A 16,216-nucleotide genomic window follows, 5' to 3' on the forward strand; every position below is an offset into this window, starting at 1 on the left:
AGAGTGTATGTACTATTATTCCACTGATATGCATTAAGGCTGGTGTTACAAAATCTAACCTTGCTCGGCTCCACACAGCAAGCCAAACCCATAACAATAAATAATATTAAATTAAAATAATTAGAACTCCTCTAAACTAACGAGGAGCCCGGAGTCTCATCTCCCGTTCAAAAGGAAAAACAACAACAAAGACGAATGACCAAGGAAATAACGTAAAGTCACATTTATTTGACGTTAAACTTCAAAAAGGAGACAATAAAAAGCTTATGGAGGTAAATGCCAAAATAACAAACAAAACTCAACAGCTTACTAAGATTTTAACCCTCTTACCTGCACATGAAATAAAAAATAACAAATAAACAACATTCACTTACCTCCCTACTAACCACAAAGCATGAGGAAAATGTAATAAAACAAAAAAGGCACCCTCCTCAGCACACGTGTCTCCGTATAGATCTCAAAGTCAACACTCAGCGTTCAACTTGCAACAATTTAGCCGAGTAAATGCAACACAGTTACTACTTCACAACACAAACAACACAAGCCGGGAGAGAGGAGACTCCGGGCTCCTTGTTAATTTAGAGGAGTTCTAATTATTTTAATTTAATATTATTTATTGTTACGGGTTTGGCTTGCTGTGTGGAGCCGGGCAAGGTTAGATTTCGTAACAGCTGGATTTTATCTAAGCCACATATGTAAACATCAGAAAACAATTTACCATATTCAATCAATGCTCTATATGGCACCTTTAAAATACTTAGATATATATACTGTATACCTTTTACCTGAACAGTTATTGATCATTCTCAACTTTGACTTTGCTCTTCTTGGTTAATAATTATACAGTACATGTTATAAGGTTGCAGGACACTCAATGAACACACAACCTACAGTATTGCTGGCAAACATGAGACTCGTAGTGTGTTTTCTTGCTCTTCTCACTGTGTTCAGCGCTGGAGAATGTGGGAATGTTTTAGTTTGGTTTACTGAAGGCAGCCACTGGATTAATCTGAAGATTGTATTGGAAACGTTGATTGACAGGGGACACCATGTTACAGTGCTGGTTCCCGATGCTTCAATCTTTATGCATGAAAAAGAGTCAGACCGCTTCTCCTACCAGAACTTCAGCGTGTCCAAATCTACACAGGACATGCAAGATTCCTTGGATGATTTCTTACATTTCTCCATGTATGAGATGGATCGGTTAAACTTGCTGCAAATTCATATCAGATTATACCAGCTTGTCTCTAAAGATCAAGAACTGTGTCTTGCTTACTGCGACGGTGCTCTGAAATCTTCAGAACTGATGGACAAATTGCTGCATGAGAAGTTTGATGTCATGCTGGCTGATCCGATTTTTCCATGCAGCGAGGTGTTAGCTGAAAAGCTGGACATTCCCTTGGTTTACACATTAAGATTCTCCATTGCTCACACTATGGAGCGCATGTGTGGTCAGATACCAGCTCCACCATCATATGTTCCTGGAGTCATAAGCAAACTCACTGACAAGATGAGCTTTTCAGAGCGAATCCTTAATATGCTCTTCTACCTTTCTCAAGATGCTTTGGCTATTAGTCTGTGGAAAAAAATTGACAACTACTACACTGAATATTTTGGTGAGTTAAAGATCATACTACCTAAAAAAAATGGTATCTCTAGGTGTTTTAAGATGTGCTTTCATTGCAGGGCGACCTACTTCCTACTGTGAGATGATGGGTAAAGCTGATATCTGGTTAATTAGAACCTACTGGGATTTTGAGTTTCCGCGGCCATTCCTACCCAACTTTAAATTCATCGGAGGGATTCATTGCACCCATGCCAAGCCATTACCCAAGGTGCATCTCTGCTTTTAAAGTCATAGTTCACCCCAAAATGAAAAAGCTCATCTCCATTTACTCATTCTCCACTTGTTTCAAACATGACTGAGTTTCATTTTCTGTTGAACTCTAAGTAAGATATACTTAAGAATGTTGCCAAAACAAGGAGAACAAACAAACTCCACAGAGAAATGCCAACTGGCCCAGCTGAGACTCGAACCAGTGACCTTCTTGCTGTAAATGCTAACCACTGCGTCACCGTGTCACCTTATTCGTCTTTGTTAACGTTAATAAAAATAAAGTTTGATTATTGTTCACTGTACAGTAAGTTCTTGTTAACTTACAGTGCATTAACTGATGTTAACAAGAACAAATTTGGATTTTAACTATGGACGTTCAATATTTGGATGTTAAACTATGATTAGTAAATATATTAAATAACATTAACTAATAAACCTTATTGTAAAGTGGGACCAGTTGGCCTTTTAAAGTAATTTTATGCATTAAACCACGTTTTCATGTTAAATCTTATAGAATATCTCACAACTAATCCCACAAATTATTTTAAAATATCCAGAAATCGAACACAATTTTGGTCAGTCTGCCACGATTCAGGACACTTCATATTTCTGCTGCGCCACAGAGCGCCATCTGAATAGTTTCATTTTAAATAACAGCTGAATGTGCGTGTCTGAGTGTAACGTGTCGCGGCTCTGGTCACTCAGTCAAAGTTAATTCAGTGTGTGTGGTTATTAGTCTCGGTGTACAAGCTTGGCACTTTAAACTAGCACACAGTTGGCTGTAAAACTATACAAAGCAACACATGATCTTGTACTCTCTGCTTGGTCTGTGTCTGACTCGTACATGCACAACTAAATGCTGGTTCTCTCACTCATGTTGCTTCTTTCTGTCTGCCTGTCTGTTGCTAAACACAGAGCGGGGGAGCTCTTGGCTCCGCCCCCTTGTTACGTTGGGCGGGAAGTCGAAACTAATTTTCATGTGAAGCAACACACCCCTAAAACGGCTGCCTGTGTACACGCACCCAAAATGACTCTTTTTAACACATTATAATAAAAAAATCTGAATTGTGTTTTGAACTGAACCTAAACTGGCACACTCAGAAGAACCATAATATTAATAATAAATCTTAAAAAAGGGGTAAACTATGTGCCCTTTAATGTTATTGTATAATGCACTTACAGATTTCATTCATTCATTTTCCTTTTGTTTTTTCCCTGGTCACTTAATTGACAAATTTATATATTTTTAATTTTAGGTGGCTTGTGTAATGTGTTTTATGTTTGGTAAAATCATTTCTAATTGCATCTTTAGTGATTTTTCAACTAAATAAACTGTCTTGTTCCAATGGGTGGATTTAGAGGTTTTTGCAACAAAAGCACAAGTGGATTTAGCTGGTTTTGACCAAAATGTACCTTGTTAAAAACCAAAGGATTGTCTAAAGTGACATTTTTGAAAAAAAAAAAGTATTTTATTTATCAGCTAATAACCTTTTCATTATCTATAAAATGAAACTTCTGAACCTTATCTGAGGAGCCTGATAGGTCTGATGGATTTAGAGGGTTTGCGTCTGAACTCTTCATTGGAGTGGCTGTGCTTCTCTGTTGACGTCAGTTTGACGCTTCAGCCATAATATTCTTAACCACACGCCTCTTACTGTTAGTTTGCTATGAGGGAATGATGCTTTTTTTAGTTGTAAGTACATAATGAAATAAAAATAAAAATTCCTGTTCACACACACACACTGTAAGAAAAGCCACACTGGTGCTGTGTGTAGTGATGATTTCTGTCTTGTATTGCAACTTTGAGATACTTTGGTAGCCAGTCCAGATAAGAGCTAACAAAAAAGATAATGACAGCAAAAACTTTAGCCTTTTACATCTTTTCCACGTAAAGGTGTACTTAAACTACGTACCTTTGTTCCCAGAGTTGTTAGTGTTGGATCAGTACAGTTGTTAAGATCATATTATTTAGTCACTGATAAACACGGTCACATGCATCAACTTTTTTTCTTAGAATAATTATATTTATAATTATACTACAAGTATAATTAAATGACTTGTTTGAAATTCATTTATGAGTATAGACCCTTTCAATATTTCCAGGTTTTTCAATAGCCGAAGTCATCATAGTTTGGTAAACTTAGAGTGCAGTGAATGGGAGAGTACAACAAATAATTTTTTACAATCTTATTTGCTGATTTAATAAAAGAAAACTTGACAATAGTGTCATCAAGACTTAAAAAAAAAAGGAATAAAATAGTGTGAGACTAAAAACGGCAGCCAGAAGAGAGAACAACGTCAAATTTACTGTCCTGTCCCATAGACGCTGCATTTTAAATGCCTCGCTCTAGCATTAATTTATTTTTGTAATTTGATGCAAAGATGATATACAGTAATACATTTTTTAAAAAATGTCTTGTGACAGTCTTGTGAAAAGGGTCTATTGTTAGTACAGTACTAGATGAGGTAGTGCTTGATATTGTAAGAATGGGTTTTTAACTACAGCGGTTCGAACTGTAGCTCTGCCAAATGTACCAATTTCTAATACCAAAAACGGAAATAAGTGCTGTTTTAATAGCTAAAAATGTGGGAGAGTGTTGCTATTATGTAATTATATTGTATTGCAATATGGAGCAATTAAGTGTTGATGTTAAAATTAAAAGTAATTTACAAATACTTGACAATGAAATTATTTAATGACAATAATTCTCTATGGTTACAACTGAATTAGCTACAAATAACTGTATAAAATTATAAAACTTTAAATGATAAAAACATATGATAATAAATGTACCCAGCTTAAATGTAAATTAAAGTTACGTGAGAGAGAGAGAGATTGGTACCGTACCTCAGTCATTAATTTTATTTTCCATTTATTAATCTGGGTTTGCCACAGCAGAATGAACCACCAACTTATCCAGCATATTTTTTACACAGCAGATGCCCTTCCAGCTGCAACCCATCACTGGAAAACATCCCTACACACTCCTTCACACTCATACACTATAGACAATTTAGCTTACCCAATTCACCTATACCACATGTTTTTGGACTTGTGGGGGAAACCAGAGCACCTGGGGGAAACCCATGTGATCACGGGGAGAACATGCAAACTCCACACAGAAATGCCATCTGACTTAGCCGAGACTCGAACCAGCGACCTTCTTGCTGTGAGGTGATTGTGCTATCCACTGCGCCACCATGCTGTATTGTGCACATACCTATTTTGTATCTTTCTTGACCATGTGACCAAAGCCCAAATACTGAGACATACAAATTGACCAATTTTACACATATTAACCAGGCCCTGATCTGATCAGTATCTGCCTTTGGAATCAGGTTGAACCTTCTTTGTAAAAAAGACATGTTTTGCCATGTAAACAAATTCATATGGTAATTTACACTCTTACAATATCAAGTGCGGACTGGGACAGTATTTCTGGGAAAGTTATTGAAACTCAGGCCACATAGGTAAGTGAAGACTGGGGGTTTAGAGGCAGGCCAGATTCAGGGTTTCACAGATTCATTGACCATCGGGCCACAGGGAAATGTCCTGGTGCTTCCTATGGCCAGTCCGCCCCTGCTTGATGTTTAACTCATTGTAGCAGTAAGAGTAGGTACTGAACTTCCTTTGTGTAGGATTTAGAGGAGTTTGTGCAGAGCTCAGGGGATGATGGGATTGTGGTCTTCACACTGGGATCCATGGTAAACAATATCACCAAAGAAAGGAGCAATACAATCGCCTCCGCACTGGCACAGATACCACAGAAGGTAACAGATCTACCTTATATATTCCTTTTCCTTCTATATATTATGAACCCTGCATTTTGATAACTTCATTGAAAGAAGAAAATTAGACTTTAAGAGTGTTTCATGAATGTTTTTGCAGGTCTTGTGGCGATACGGTGGAGAGAAACCACATACTCTTGGTCAAAACACTAGAATCTATGAGTGGATGCCTCAGAATGATTTATTAGGTTTGTATTATTATTTGAGATTTCATATATTTTATTTCAATTATTTTTATTCTTTCTTTTTCCTTCGGCTCAGTCCCTTATTCATCAGGGGTCACCACAGCAGAATGAACCGCCAATTTATCCAGCATATGTTTTACACAGCGAATGCCCTTCCGGCTCCGACTCAGTACTGGGAAACACCCATACACTCTCACATTCCCACACACTCTTACACTACAACCAATTTAGTTAATCCAATTCAGCACATGTCTGTGGACTGTGGGGGAAACCGGATCACCCAGAGGAAACCCACACCAACACGGGGAGAACATGCAAACTCTACACTGAAATGCTAACTAATCCAGCTGGGACTCGAACCAGCGACCTTCCTGATGTGAGGTGACAATGCTAACCACTGAGCCATCTTTTTTGTTAACACTTTAGTCTAAGTAACAATTCCCACTATTAATCACTGGCCTATTACGTGTGTATTATTAAATTATTGGCTATTTATTAGTACTTAAAAAGTATGATCTTATTCTATATCCCTTCTCCTACCCTACACCTAAACCTAACTACTAGCTTACTATTAATAAGCAGCAAAGTAATACTTTATTGAGCTAAACGTTTTATTAACGGTTTCTTAACCCTTTAACAAGCATCATAACCACCTGGTCGATCTTTTATCCATAGGCTCTCATTATTATTTTAATTGCGCATTACTCTTTATCAGAGTTGTCTGTATATTATTCAATGCAATCTTGGGCGAAACTTTTTTTTTTTTCAATTGTTGAATTGTACTTTAAAGTAAAGTGTGACCAAGACTTTATCAATTGTTATATATCTATGTATTATATGAAAGTGTTATTTATAAAATGTATTAAATGTATATAATTGTAAATCTGATCTGTTTTTGCCATGAAATAGTCATTGAAGCTGATACAGCTGTAAATAATAATACTATTGCGCTTAATATTTTATAGTGCGCTTTTCTCAGACCCAAAGCGCTACAAGGCATACAAAGCAAACAAAGTAGAACAATAAAAACAGTAAAAAAGACCACATTAAAACAATATAATATGAACGATTCAGTGCAATTGGATGATTAAATTAACAAAAATAATCAATCTAAGTTAAAAGCAACGGTAAAAAGGTGAGTCTTGAGAAGTTTCTTAAAACAGTCCAGAGAAGCAGCATTCCTGATGCTGATGGGTAGGCCGTTCCTTAGCTTAGGCGCACTGTACAAAAAGGCATGACCAGCCATAGTCTTTAGTTTACAGCGTGGCTGAGACAGCAGAAGTCCAGATGAAGAACGAAGACTGCGGATGGGAGTGGCGAGAGTTACCAGGTCACAGATGTAGTCAAGTGCTAGCCCATGCACTGCTTTATATGTTAAAATAAGAGTCTTTAAATCAATACGTGACTTAATAGGAAGTCAGTGAAGTTGCTGAAGTACAGGGCTGATATGGTGGTGTGAGGAAGTGTGTGTCAGAACCCGTGCAGCAGAATTTTTAATATACTGTCTCAGTATATTAATATAACGTCTTAGAGAGCTTGTTGGTAGGCCCCTGAAGAGTGAGTTACAGAAATCAAGATGTGATGTGATAAAGGCATGGATAAACCTTTCCGCATCAGTTCGGGATAGAAAAGGTCTAATCCGTGCAATGTTACATAGGTGAAAGAAGGCTATTTTAGTCAAGTGTTTGATGTGTGAGATAAAACTGAGCTGCGCATCAAAAAGTACCCCAAGGTTGCGCACCTGGTTAGAGGTACACACTTGAAGATCATCAGCAGAGAGTTTAAAATCATTACACTGGTTAACATTGGTAGGAGTACCAATTCTAAACTCTAAACTCTCTCATGCATTTTTCAATTATATATTTTTATTCAGCTTTTTTAAAAGTTAATAAAACAGAACAAAACTAAGCAACAAACTAAAGTAAAGCATACACAGTATGTAAAAATCAGTGGTATAAAGTAACTAATTACAAATGCTCAAACTACTGTAACTGAGTCATTTTTCTCAGGATTGTTAGTTGTAAAAATGTGTACTTTTACTTTCTCTTGAGTACATTTTTAGTGCAGTATCGGTACTTTTACTCCACTACTTTCCTTCAACCTGCAGTCACTACTTTATTTTTTCTTGTCTTTGGGAATTAGAAAAATCAGTCCTGTGATTCCTGTCCAATCAAATCGCACATAGAAGGTAAATCGCATCATAATGAACTACTGTACCTTAAGACATGTGCGCTTTATAATTGCAGCAAACTGTTTGGAAGCATTAAAAGTGTCCAAGAAGTTGTCCAAAATCTTTACATGCATTGATCCTGAGACTGTTTAGATGCATATCACTGATGAGAAGATGATGGATGTTTACTGTATGATGACCGAAATGGCCTTAAACACCATGCAGGCACAAGACATCAACAAGACGTCACGCCCCTAACGTCCTGGGGATGTTGCATTTTGTTTGGAAATAAAAATCAGGTTGATGTCAGAACTCAATGTCAATGTCCAACGTCCAACCTAAAACCAACCAAATATTAACGTCTAATAATGTTACAGCTTAACGTTGTGTGGACGTTACCACTAGGACGTCTGTCAGATGTTGGATTTTGGTTGCCATACCTGATGATTAAAATGTCAGTATTTGACTTCAATATGACGTTGGTTTGAGATGTTTGCTCATTGTTGGATTTTGGTCACTTTCTAACAACCTAAAATCAACCAAATATCAACGTCATTTGACATCATTATTGGACATCAAAATAACATTGTACCTAGATGCTTGCTAGACATTGAATTTTGGTCACCTGACATAACAACCTAAATCTAACCTAATATTAACATCTTATGACGTTGTGTGCCTGCTTGGCAATAACTAAATGCACTACAGAATGTTACGTTTACACACACATACAAATTACATGTAAACACATCAGTTTTTAACAGCGTAATACTCACTACTGTTGGGTACTTTTGAAATGTCTTCTTTTTACTCATACTTTGAGTAATGTTTACAACAGACACTTTTACTCTACTTGCACTTCATTTTTAGGCAAGTAATGGTACTTTTATTTGAGTCAGATTTTTCAGCACTCTTTATACCACTGATAAAAATATCTAAAATAATAATAAAAAAGGGAGGAGGATAAACCATTGAGGGAAATATTTTGTCAAATCTAATAATGTATTGTTTTTATATAATTAAAAAAACGGATTTCAAATCTTTCAAAATAATTCACCCCTTCCTCTCAAATAATATGTGATCTTCTCCAGTGCTATACAGTTGCAAACACCTGAGATCCAGAGTCCAATTGGTACATCAATGTCTGTTTTCCATCTCAAAGCAATATAGTTTTTAGCTACTGTCAATAACATTTCAATAAGCTTAATAGCATGATTGTCCTGGAGTTTAGAATTTGTATAATTGCCCAATAAATGTATCTCTGGATCCAATGGAAAATCAATGCCATGAATCTGTGATACGATATAATACTACATTTAGATCCTTTTAAATGAAACTCTAGCGCCCTCTGCTGGGGGTTGTCACGTTTTTTTTTTGTATCTGTGTTTGCCTCCTAATTCAGGTCATCCTAAAACCAGAGCGTTCATCACTCACGGAGGCACTAATGGCATATATGAGGCCATTTTTCATGGTGTCCCGATGGTCGGGATCCCCTTGTTTGGTGACCAGCCTGATAATATGGTTCATATGAAGACCCGAGGTGCTGCTGTTGTCATGGACTTTAACAGTATGCAGACTCAAGACCTGGTGGACGGACTTAATGCTGTCATTAATAACCCCTCGTAAGTTTCGTGACTCATTAATATTTACATATTGAAAATTATACAGACAAGCATATTACAGTATTTCTCTTCGTCTTTGCAGGTATAAAGAGAATGCAATGCGTTTGTCCAGGATTCATCACGACAGACCAATGAAGCCTTTAGATGAGTCTGTGTTCTGGATTGAGTTCGTCATGCGCAATAAAGGTGCAAAACACCTGCGTGTGGAGGCCCACAACCTGACCTGGTATCAGTACCACTGTTTGGATGTGTTCGCTTTTCTGACCACTGTCCTGACTCTAGTCCTCTACATCTGCTTTAAAATGGCCAAATTCTTCATCATGCGCTGCTGCTTTAGATCAGAGAGTAAAAGCAAAAAAGAGTGATTTGGACTGATACAAAGATCAATATAGTTAATGTATCCAGTACTGTGCATACTGGTTTTAAATTATACTATATAAGATAAAAAACAAATGTAAAACAGGATGTTGTGGCTTAAATATTGTTTATAAAATGAATACCTCTAGTCCTAATTGGTCAGTACTGTGTCTATTTACAAGCTGAGACTATGACCAAACATTATACTTAATCAAAAATCTGTTGATTTTCAGTATAGGGGAACACTTTATAAGTAACACTTTTTTGGTTTTGGCCAAATAATGAACAAAGTAATAGGGTTAGACAAACCATATTTTTTTTACCAACAACACACAAGCCTCTCCTACAAATGAGCACTGGTTGTATGATCGCCGGACTTATGGTTTCTGTGCAGTATTGCCAAAAGTGCCAGGAGTAAAATTTTTACTATTTACCCCACCAGTGGGGCAAGTTGTAACAGGCTGAGGGTTAGTTGTAACACATGCTTACAAAGGCAGATTTTACACAATTAATTCAAATCCAGTTTACTTTAAATAGTAGATATATTTTCTCAGTACTTAGCTAATTTTTTTTTATTCTACATAGCACAGCATGTTTATTTATTTATTGAATAAACACATTAGGATTTATTTGCATTTTTATCCATTATTATACAATGCATTTAATTGCATTATTAGCAATAAAATCTTTTTTTTTGTCTATTAAAATATTTTCTGTTAAAAAAACATTTTTATTTAAAAAGTCAAAATTCAAAAGTTATTTCGTTGGTTTAATTGGTGTCCAACAGTATGTGGCTTCATTGTAACCCTGTTACAACTAACCCTGCTGTGTTGTGTTTTCCTCAACACTGGCTAGCAGTCACTGTGTGTTTTTTACATTTTTCAAAATGGTTTCATCTTTTAGCCTAGAAGATGGTGATCACAGCAATATAAGATTTTACTTACTTTCACAGATTAATTTAAAATAAAATATTGAGTATAATAAAAAATACTTTTATGCTGCAAAAGTGGTTTCTCCTGTGTTTCTCATCCAAATTTCGCCAAACTTTTTCAATAATTGGCAGGAAGACGTCTGCCGACACTATGGTAAAAATTTCAGAAGCATGCCATGGTTAACCCTGAGCAAATACCTTAAAACTCTGTGCTACATTTTACCCCGCACTCCCCTATTGTTTAATTACATGATTATTTACTTGAATTGAATGTGCTTTAAATGCATATAAAGTGATACTAATACTTTAGTTTATGTACCAATTCCCACTATTAACTATTGTCTTATCTGCCAATTAATAAGATATTGGCTGTTTATTAGTATGTATAAAGTATGTAAAGTTTTACAGTAAAGTTCTACTACCCAATGCGGAAACCCAACTACTACCTTTCTAGCTAATAATAAGTAGCAAATTAGGAGTTTATTGAGCTACAAATCTTAGTAATCTTAGGTTTTATTAATAGCAAAAATTGTGTTAAAATAAACTGTAAATTAATAGTTTTTTTCTTAAGCATAAAAAAATAAACACATCACAATATGGCTTTGTTCTTTATATATATAAATATCGCCAACCCATCCAGCACACGTTTTACACAGTGGATGCTCTTCCAGCTGCAACCAATCACTGGGAAACATCCACACACACCCATTCACACTCATACACTACGGACAATTTAGCTTACCCAATTCACCTGTACCACATGTCTTTGGACTGTGGGGGAAACCGAAGCACCCGGAGAAAACCCATGTGAACACGGGGAGAACATGCAAACTCCACACAGAAATACCAACTGACCCAGCCAATGCTCGAACCAGCGACGTTCTTTCTGTGAGGCGACAGTGCTACCCACTGCACCATTGCGCTGGGTGCTTTAAGAGATGAAGTATAATAATTTACAAACCATTTGAATAAACTCACAAGTTATCATCCTACAATTAGGGTATTCTGTCTGTAGTATGTAAATATTAGGTCTTAAACTCGATTCCTGAAGGGCCGCAGCTCTGCATAGTTTAGCTCCAACCCTAATCAAACACGCTGATCCAACTAATCAAATGCTGCGTCCCAATTAGCATACTTATACTACACCCTAAAAGTATGTACTTTCGAGTGTGCAACAGAAGAGTATGCAAGCTTTGGGACATACTACTTCCTCTTTAACAGATCGTTGTGTTGCTTAGTTATGCCCCCTGTCAATCATTCAAACATCTTTACCGAAGCCTCTCTAATTGACTGTTGGTCTCGCCAACCGTAAACCCATCATGTTTGTAGTTTATTTACACTTTTCACACGCGTTTGTAGTTCTAATCGCATTCACGTCCAATGCGCAATGTGTTGTGGGCAATATCTGCGGTTAGCAACCCAGGCTCATTCTGAGAATGTAGTCCCGGGGACGTTTCTGGAGACATGTAGCCGGGGGTACGTACGGCTGCATTTCATTTTTTTAAGCGAACGCTGCGGGGCGGTGTGACGCCGTTTCCTTCGGCGCTTGCCGGCCGGCCAGCCGGCCGCTCGCCTCCGTGTGGAGGGCTTTCCCGCTGCAACCAGTTTGTCCGGTTAGCTCTTCGTGTACTCTGGCGGACTCGAGGCGCAGAGAGGGGCTGACCACGACGACGACGACGACCGGGTTCGAGTCCGGGGAAGAGCGGTTCCAGAAATCAGGTAAGAAAACAAAAACAAAATCCAAAAAATGAAGCGAACAAGTTCGTCACAGGGTGAGAATGTGGTCAAAATCCGAAAACGTGGTAAAAATCGGACGAGGGCTTTTCTTTTTCTGGACGGCTTTTGTGAATCGTCGTTGGTTGGGTTTAGGGACGGAGGAGGGTGGGTCAGCCGATTGGCCGGTCGCACGGTCAATCATTCTGTCATCCAGGCAGACAGGCGGAAGGTCGTTCGACAGCGGCCTCTAGCGGGTTTACGCGAGAACGGCGCGGGAAAAAGGGCGCACAGCGGCCTCTCGCGGACTCGCGAAAACAAAAACTGCACAAATACGTACCTCCCGGGACGTATTTCGCGGTCTCCAGAAACGTCCCCGGGACTACGTTCTCAGAATGAGCCTGGGTTGGCGGTTAAAGATTGGACGTTTCTACACTAAAAAATTTTTCTGGAAATAGCAAACCATCCGGGAACCTCTGGCATACTTTTTTCAACATGCTATGGTTTGGGACATAATAATTCTATTTTCAAATACTATTTAGGATGCATAGTATGCGAACTGTGACGCAGCAAAAGCGTTCAAGACTACTAGAGACTATTAAGCAGGTGTGAGTTGGAGGTGGTTGGAGCTAAACTACGCAGAGCTGTGGCCCTCCAGGAATTGAGGACAACTGGAGTCTGAGACCACTGATGTAAATGTAATTTCATGAAAATTACATGATTATTATCGCCACAGCAGAATGTATCGCCAACTTAACCAGCATATGTTTTACATAGCGGATGCCTTTCTAGCTGCAACGCAGCACTGGGAAACACCCATACACACTTACATTCACACACACTACGGCCAATTTATTTTATTTAATTCACCTATAGCACATATCTTTGGACTGTGGGGGAAACCCAGGTAATTGATCTGATCTGATCTTGAATAATACTGACATTATTCAGTATGAATATATAAAAGAGGCATTACCATTCAAAATGAACACTTTACTCATTGTCAGAAACCTGTTTGGCAAGATTTTTTCAGAAACTTGATCATATGAAAACTGAATGCACCACTGTGTGACTTAAACACAGAGCTCAATAGGAAAAAGCCCAGTGTGGATTTCTCTTTTATTATTTAATCACACCCTTGTGAACTGTACCTGAAAAACAGTTGAAATACTTGGGTGTGGTATTAGTATAGGTTTGTCCTTATTTGCACAGCTTTCCTTATTTGTTGACGATGAAAGGCCGCCAGACTCTGATGTTAGATGACTAAATAACCTTATAAAGTCAATAGACTATAGTGTTGTGTGTATTAGTGTGTAGTGTATATTGTGTCAAAACATTTGTGCCATTTACTTATTTTAGTGGCAAAACTTGCCACTTTGATAATGTCTTTTACTGGGCCAGCACCTACAAAATGTTTTAATTACTGTATTTTTGACCTCCAGTATACACCTATCATTACATTATGCTGTAGCATTCATTAATAAAGCATTGAAAATACATGTACTAATATAAATTGTCCAAGATACATCATGCATTATCAGGGATGTATCCTGGGGTAACTGGGTGTTTCAGGTCTTTCAGCATCAGACACCTTCGCCCAGGTGACCCACCTTCACAACTTGCGTCCCAGTAGCCATCACCCACGGATCAGCCCTCTTTATCCATAGCCATCTTGTGGCTATCTCTGCAGCCTCACAAATGGACTTAATGGCCCTCTTCTTAGCTGCTACTGCTAGGCCTAGTTGGTTGAAGACTTTACAGAGTGAACGCCCTGCAAACCCTCTACAGCCCACCTCTATTGGCTCACATTTGGTCTTCCAGCCCCCTTCCCGGCACTTATCTAATAGCTCCTGGTACTTCGAGTATTTCCTTTTATTTGCCTCTTTCATCCGCTCCTCCCAGAGCACTGTGAGTTCAAACATAATCATAACCATAGTCTTGTTGTCTCTGAAATGATAACTATGTCTGGTCAGAGTAATGTTGTAACTATGTGCTGAGGGAACTTTAACTGCTTTCCCAGGTCGACTTGCATCTGCCAGTCAGGGGCTGAGTCGAGGAGGCCCAACCTTGACCTTTGCATTGGCAGGGTCAATCCTCCTTTTCGGGGCAAGGTGGTACTTACCAGAGATGATGGCATTGCATATGCTTTCTGCCACCACCTTCAGTACTTGGTCATGCCGCCAATGGTAGTGCCCTTCTGCCAGGGTCTTTGGACAGCTGCTCAATAGGTGATCCCCTACCAGTGCATAACTGGCATGCTGGAGTATCAATCCTGCCCCACACGTGAAGGTTGGCTGGACTTGGTAGTGTATCGTACACAGCCTGGATGAGGAATCGGATGTGCTGGAAGTCTGTGTACATTATGTTTTTCCAGGTGATCTTACGTTGTAGGCTACCCTCCCACTTTGCTCGAACTTTAATTAAATTTTTCAATTCAATTCACCTTTATTTGTATAGCGCTTTTACAATGTAGATTGTGTCAAAGCAGCTTCACATAGAAGATATAGTAAATTGAAACAGTGTATTCAGTTTTCAGTGTTTAAGTTCAGTTCAGTTTAGTTTAGCTCAGTTTAGTGTGGTTAATAATCACTACTGAGAGTCCAAACACTGATGCACAGCTCTACAGATCCCGAACCATGCAAGCCAGAGGTGACAGCATCGAGGAAAAAACTTCACCAATTGGCGAAAGTGAAGAATTAAAAAACCTTGAGATAAACCAGGCTCAGTTGGGCACGACCCTTTCTCCTACGGCCAAACGTCTTGTGGCGCAGTCTAGGCACCGGAGGCTGGAGAATGCTGGACCTCAGAGAAGACTCGTCTGTCACTGGAGTATCACAGAAATGTATCTCATGCTCTCCACTCCTCCATGACCATCACAGCAACTGCTCAGGATACGGCCTGGTCCAGGATTATGGAAACCTTGGGATCATCTCGTCGCTGGTCTTGGATCGAATCAGTGGCGCTGCATAGTCTGAGGGCCTCGGGATGAGTATCCATAGGTGGAAATAGAGAATAAAGAGAATAATTAGCATAGCTGCTGTTCATAGTGTATATAAATGAGATGAAGAAACCTGTGTGGAGCACATTCATGTATCATACAGCAAAGTGATGCACTGAGTGTATGCTTTACTAAAAAGATAGATCTTTAATCTAGCTTTGAATTGGGAGAGTGTGTCTGAGCCTACAACGTTATCAGGAAGGCTATTCCAGAGTTTAGGAGCCTTAAATGAGAAGGCTCAACCTCCTTTACTCGACTTTGCTATTCTAGGTACTACCAGAAGCCCTGAGTTTTGAGACCTTAAAGAGCGGGTTGGATTGTAGAGAGACAGAAGATTGGTTAGATAAACAGGAGCTAGATTATTTAAAGCTTTATAGGTAAGAAGCAATATTTTCAAATCAATACAAAACTTAACAGGCAGCCAGTGTAAGGAGGATAAAATTGGGGTGATATGATCAAATTTTCTAGACCTGGTAAGAACTCTGGCAGCTGCATTTTGTACTAGCTGAAGTTTGTTAATAGAGGATGCTGGGCAGCCAGCAAACAGTGCATTACAGTAATCCACCCATAAAAGCATGGACTAGCTTTTCTGCATCTGAGATGGATAGCATACT

At 38.5% G+C, this 16,216-nt stretch overlaps 1 protein-coding gene across 1 annotated transcript; it reads left to right on the top strand.

Moving 5' to 3' along the window:
- The first annotated feature begins 886 nt into the window (after window positions 1-886).
- LOC130228871 (UDP-glucuronosyltransferase 2C1-like) lies at window positions 887-10,904 on the top strand. The gene is made up of 6 exons (XM_056457361.1): window positions 887-1,616; window positions 1,687-1,835; window positions 5,477-5,608; window positions 5,727-5,814; window positions 9,384-9,603; window positions 9,686-10,904. Exons 1-6 carry the CDS (start codon window positions 908-910, stop codon window positions 9,966-9,968), a joined length of 1,581 nt encoding a protein of 526 aa, XP_056313336.1. The 5' UTR covers window positions 887-907; the 3' UTR covers window positions 9,969-10,904.
- The last annotated feature ends 5,312 nt before the right edge of the window (window positions 10,905-16,216 follow it).

The sequence above is a fragment of the Danio aesculapii genome, chromosome 5 (assembly GCF_903798145.1).
Source record: "Danio aesculapii chromosome 5, fDanAes4.1, whole genome shotgun sequence".
Taxonomy (NCBI): domain Eukaryota; kingdom Metazoa; phylum Chordata; class Actinopteri; order Cypriniformes; family Danionidae; genus Danio; species Danio aesculapii.

Coding starts and splice junctions, on each gene's coding strand:
- LOC130228871 (XM_056457361.1), top strand. CDS start 908: ATGAGACTCGTAGTGTGTTTTCTTGCTCTTCTCACTGTGTTCAGCGCT. Junction 1,836..5,476: donor ATGCCAAGCCATTACCCAAG/GTGCATCTCTGC, acceptor TCCTTTGTGTAG/GATTTAGAGGAGTTTGTGCA. Junction 5,815..9,383: donor GCCTCAGAATGATTTATTAG/GTTTGTATTATT, acceptor CTCCTAATTCAG/GTCATCCTAAAACCAGAGCG.